Here is a 6,140-nt window from a genome sequence, read left to right as displayed (position 1 = left end):
TTTATTCCTCAACCGTACCTCACGCATTACTCTCACAACCTTCACTGATTCTGACTGGGGTGGAATCACCGATGGAGGTCGTTCCATAACTGCCTATATCATCTATCTTGGGTCTAACATCATCTCCTGGCGCTCGTCGCGTCAAAAATCTGTTTCTAGATCCTCCACTGAGGCAGAATATAAGGCATTAGCAAACGGTGCGGCTGAACTATCTTGGGTCCAGAATCTCTTATTGGAACGTGGTTTACACATATCTAAACCCCCTACATTACTCTGTGACAATGCGGGTACCACTTATCTATGTGCCAACCCCGTATACCACTCACACATGAAACATGTGGCACTTGACTATCATTTTGTTCGGGAAAAAATCACTGATGGTTCGTTGAAGGTCCTTCACATACACTCGGCCGATCAGTTGGCTGACATGCTCACCAAACCATTAGGACGGGGTCCGTTTCAGAACTTACGGTCCAAGATTGGAGTCTCCGATGGATCCTCCATCTTGCGGGGGCATATTAAAGGCAATATTACATAACATTCTCCTACTCATTATGAGATTTATTTTTAGACACAATTTGTAATTATGCTTGTAATTATTCTCGTCCTTTTGACCAGCCTTTTACTTTGCCTTTGTTTTCTCATTTCCATTCTAAAGTCTTTTGTACAGGCCTATTTAAAGCCATTGTAATCATGTATTGTAATCAAGCTTTTCTAAATAATATCAAAGCATTATAGGTTGCTTATGTTGTGAGTAGGTTTCTCATTTTCAAAGTACTAGTTCTCAAAGTTTGGCTCTTTCGACGCTTAGCCGGTGCTACCTTACATGTTCCTGGATACTGTGTCCTCTGGATACTGTGTTGTAGTTCTAAGAAGCATCACTTAGAAAATCATAGGTAGGTAGTTTGAGTTTGGGATCATTAGCGGTGAGGTTTGTGGTTTATAATTATGCATACACACAGGTGATATAGGAATCATATGATCGAAAGCCTTTTTTATTTTACAAAAGGGTCTCAATTTTATTATCTGCTTTTGGACCCTAAAATACTTGAGACGACCTTGGTTTCTAGATGAAGTATTTAGTTTGAGAATCATGCATTAGCTCCTATTTCTGCTAAGAGTCGTTGGATTATGCTTGTCTTACATATTTCTCCTGTGTCTACACACTGTGAAGTCACAATATTAGACCCACATATTAAGATTGATTCGCATTCTATTCGAGACATTTTTTTATATCTCAAGACGCGCCTAATTCGTCATGTTTCTACAATTGATCAGCTTGGTGATCTATTGTTGATTATCGATATATCAGCATATACTTATTCTATCCAATAACCACACATATCAAAATAGTTATTCTATCCAACCACCTCTGTATGTATCATCAAGCAAGGATCTCTTTCTATGCTTTCCAGCAGCTCCATGGTCTACGTTCTTGCTATGTATTGTTTTTTAGTACCAGTATATAAACAAACATTTAATATATATTGAGGCCCTTTCGTTAAAAAAAGGGCATGTAATAGAGGAGAGTTATGGTGACGTGTTGTGTCTGTAATGAATGATGTATGTTCCAATATATGAACAAACATTTAATATGTATTCTTTACTCATTTGTTTAATCTAATACAATGAATTAGGAGAATATGATTATTTATTTTTCCACTAGTCACAACTTGAGTTAAACCATCACAAATCAAGTCCTGTTTAAGTATAAAGATGCATGCTAGTCGCATTTTATAGACCCATACAAGTAGCGCACAAATAGAAACGATGCATAGAAACCCACAGTTCCAAGTGCTAGAAAGATTCCATACCCGAGGCAAGCCATGTAACCAAAGAAGAAGGTCGTTTGCATGAAACCGTTCATTTCTAATAGATGGAAAGAGTGATAGATTGAATAACCATACACATACAATCCAGTAGACCCGCCACAGAAAAACGACCTGCATCAAATATGAAAGTCTTATTATCCCGTACACTTCAAGACCAAGTGATAATGAGCAAAAGGGAATATTTTAACACACCTCCACCACCATTCATGGTTTTCAGCGGCAAGCTGGAAGTATGTCATCACTATTGAAACTAAAGCAGTCATGATCAAAAGAAGAAACAACATTATTAACATAAAACCATAAGATGTGTAAATCGTGTAGCCCCAGACAACATTAAGTATCTCAATCGTCTGAAGGAAAATGACGCTGAACGAAAAAATTCCAGCCAAAGCCATTTGAGGGAGGACACACTTGTACCAACGCGGTTGAGGAACCTCTTTCGGACATTTGGCGGTTCTACATGGAGCTTGAAAATCCGATGCACTATTTTTCCCAATTACCATGCCTAAAATAAGCAATGGCAGTGCCAAAAATACCCATAATAAAGAGAATTCGATTATATCACCCAGTGGCAATGCGGCGGTTGATTCATAAAAAACCCCAACAATATTGTTAACGATAAATACAAGAAAAAGAGGTCCAATATGTAGTCCTCCTGTCAGCAATATGTTCTTTGTCTGTCAAGAAAAAAAGCAAGAGAACCTATGTATGAGATTAGTAAATTAAGTGCAAACTACATAAATATGTGGACATACCCATTTTGTTCCTTCCAATTGATGATAAAAAGACGTTGATGTATAGCCCGAGTTTGCAAATGTAAGTGCATATACAATGGCAAGTGCGTACACGAATACTGTTGGACGATGTAACAGGAAAAGATCCGTGAATCCCAACACAAGAATGGCTACCATGCTGTAAAGGAGACGAAGCCAGCATTAGAAAACAATTTTTAAAACATGTTTTGGTCAAAATAACATAAAAAGGTTTTTGAAATACTAACACTACAAGTAGCTGGGTGCCAGAACCAAGAGCTGCAGCAAATAAAGACTTGTGTTTTGGAAACCTAAACACATCACCATGGATGTTCTTCCATCCAGTCTCTTCCTGATTACCAGCCATTTCAGCTTCTTCAACATCACATGCATATCTTTTATTTCATAAAATACGCAAAACATTATCATTAGATCATGAACATAAAAAGGCAAAGAGGATTGGAAATGCATAGTTATTAACAGTTAATAGAAAGATAGAACCAATACCTTGAAATGTCTTTGCGAAGAACTCGAATGTAAAAGATGAGTAGGCAAACGATCAAAATGAGGATTGTGAAACTTGAATTTGCAATCGAGTAACCAAATATATCATTGGCTTGAGGTACACTAGAATAATTTGTGTATTTGTCCATTCCCTTATAATGTGATTGTTGTGTGTCAAACCATTTAACTGAGTAGGTGAACACTACATCAGCTTCGATGTCATCTGTTACATTTACCATGTAATACGGATCTACTTGAAGAAAAATATCAACAACAGTTCCATTGCGATGAACAAATTCAAAATCATAATGATTGAAAAGGAAGTACTCGGTCTTAATTATTTGATTTCTATGATCCATATGAACCCCTCCAACCTAAGCCCAAATTTATATGTCTTCATGATGCCATTGCATTCTGTAATTCTTCTGAATCACACTTCGAAACATAGAAACATCCGTCTTGCTCAGTGTCTTCTTACACAGCAACTCATAAGTTAGAACGGAAAACTCCGAATGGGTCCATACAAGAATGACAAACACATTGAGGAAAGTAGTACCTTGAGAACAAACTGGGAGATTATAATAATCATAAGTTTCTCTAGAGAACATATCCAGAACGATAAGAGGAAATGCAATTAAACAAGAAAGCTTTAGTAGTTTTTGTAGATGGGATAAACCTTAACATGGTTTTTATTAAACTACAAATTAATTGCAGCCTTGAAGGCACATGAATGTCATCAAAGAAAATTGTATGAAGGGAATGTGACTAACCTATGATTAGAGTAGGAGTAAGCTTTGCTGGCATAAATGGGAACTGTATCTCCACTACTGTAGCGATAATCGAAGGCACTAGATTTTACTTGGCTCCCAAAAAAGATTAACAGAAGAGCGATACAAGGGATTGTTGATAATCCTACCATCCTGTGTCAGTCTGGCAACAAAATATGATAAGATGTTCATTTAGGAGTAGTTGGGCTATCACACACCTAATTATCATCAACGCTAGTTGATGTAAGGATGAAATTCAACAAAATAGCAAGATTTTACAGATGTAAAGTAACAACACATCTCAAAATTATTAGACAATATAAGCTAGATATTATTTAGTTAGATTATGTTACTATAATATGTTAATATAAGTTTAGAGATAGTTAAATTTCAGAGCCGGTTATGGACATACATCCGCTCGAGTATATATGTATCAAATATCACATTTTATCATTTACCAATTCTTAATACAAGAACATATTCATATTTTACTCTCAAACCCTAACATTCATACACAGAAACCAGATTTAGATTCAATAAAGTGGTATCAGAGCCACATCGAATCCAGAAATCTCAAATCGTTTCAGAGGGTTACGAATATAACTACAATCAGAAACAAGTTCCTGTATGGCGACGACTAATGGAAATCTTCAAACCAGATTCCAAAACTGCAAGGGCAAAATTATTATCACTGGCACATTCAAATGAAGGTGTTACTAGAATCACAGGATCTGTGGACAATAGTTGAAGAGGGTTACAATGATCTTCCTGCCCAGGCATCGGAGAATGACAGAAATGTTCATAAAGAAAAATTAAAACGAGACAAGAAGGCATTGCATATAATATTTCAGGGAGTCAGTGAAGTCGTATTTGAAAGGATTGCAATATGCAGAACATCAAAGGAGGCATGGGACGTTCTACATAAGGCCTACAAAGGAGAACATAGAGTAGAAACGGTAAAACTCCAAACCCTAAGATGTGAATTCGACGCTTTAAGAATGAAGGAAAACGAAACTATAGAAGAATACATGAATAGAATTATGATCATAGTCAATCAATTACGGATGAACGAAGAAAATAGTACTGAACAACGAGTGGTAGAGAAGATTCTTAGAAGTTTAATAAGAAAGTATGAAGCGGTTGTAGTTGCAATAGAAGAATCAAAAGATCTGACTACAATTTCGACAGAAGAATTACTCGGTATACTTCACATGAATTAAGATTAAGACAATATGATGACAATCCGATGGAACAAGCATTTCAAATGCAAAGCAATAATGGTGATCAATCAAGGCAAAATAGATACGAATTTGCCGGTAGAGGACGAGGTAGAGGAAGAGGAAGATCATATGCCCAAATCCGATGTTACAACTGTCAAAAATTAGGACATGTAGCAAGATTTTGCAGGCGAAAAGATGAAGGTAACAAGAATGGAAGTGCCTTATTACATGAAGAAGAAACCGAAGAAAAGGATGATGAAACAATGTTCATGATATTTAACATGGAAGAAGTGACAAAAGACGACTGCTGGTATCTCGACAGTGGATGTAGTAACCACATGACTGGAAACAAAAATCTTTTCATTACACTAGACGAATCAGAACGAAAGGAGGTGAGAACCGGAGATAATAAGAAGTTAAATGTGTTGGGATGTGACGAAGTCTCAATCAAAGTGAAGGGCACTGAAAAGAAGGTACCTAATGTATTTTATGTGGAAGGATTAAAACACAACCTCTTAAGTGTGGGACAATTAATAAAGAAAGGGTATGACGTGAATTTCGCAAATCAAGCATGTGCAATTAAAGATTCTACTGGTGCATGTATCGGCCTAGTTAAGATGACAGGAAACAAGATGTTTCCACTCAATCTCAGTCATGATATTATACCTCGTGTGTGTAATGTAATGACACAGGATATGCATGTCTTGTGGCACAGAAGATATGGACATATAAACTTCGATACGTTACACAAAATGGGAACCCATGATGTCACACCCCTAATTTCCACGTGTCACCGGTGGGCCCGGTGGGGAGTATAGTGACGTAGTTGGCATCATCATAGACAAACAACACAATGTATAAATGCACAGCGGAAGCAAAGATAGATTCATTTCAACTTTAATAGAATGTAATATTAAATATCACTAGTAGTTGAAACGGATCCACAGGCGGATCAAAAATAAAATAAGATGTTGTTCAACAGTTTTATTGTCATCCAAGCTTGCGAGACTTATTGTGGACGCTCTAGAAGACAGCCAGCCTATTACGTGTAGTACCTGCACTTAA

At 36.8% G+C, this 6,140-nt stretch overlaps 1 protein-coding gene across 1 annotated transcript; it reads right to left on the bottom strand.

The window, feature by feature from the left end:
• Nucleotides 1–1,091: 1,091 nt before the first annotated feature.
• Nucleotides 1,092–3,327, bottom strand: LOC110892701 (transmembrane 9 superfamily member 3). The gene is made up of 6 exons (XM_022139852.1): nucleotides 3,092–3,327; nucleotides 2,833–2,979; nucleotides 2,588–2,744; nucleotides 2,025–2,509; nucleotides 1,760–1,943; nucleotides 1,092–1,166 (listed from the first exon to the last, which is right to left on the bottom strand). Exons 1-6 carry the CDS (start codon nucleotides 3,325–3,327, stop codon nucleotides 1,092–1,094), a joined length of 1,284 nt encoding a protein of 427 aa, XP_021995544.1.
• Between the last annotated feature and the right edge of the window lie 2,813 nt (nucleotides 3,328–6,140).

The sequence above is a fragment of the Helianthus annuus genome, chromosome 12 (assembly GCF_002127325.2).
Source record: "Helianthus annuus cultivar XRQ/B chromosome 12, HanXRQr2.0-SUNRISE, whole genome shotgun sequence".
Lineage (NCBI taxonomy): Eukaryota > Viridiplantae > Streptophyta > Magnoliopsida > Asterales > Asteraceae > Helianthus > Helianthus annuus.
Note: the sequence above shows the minus strand (reverse complement) of the source record. Positions and strands in the feature narration are given on the sequence as shown.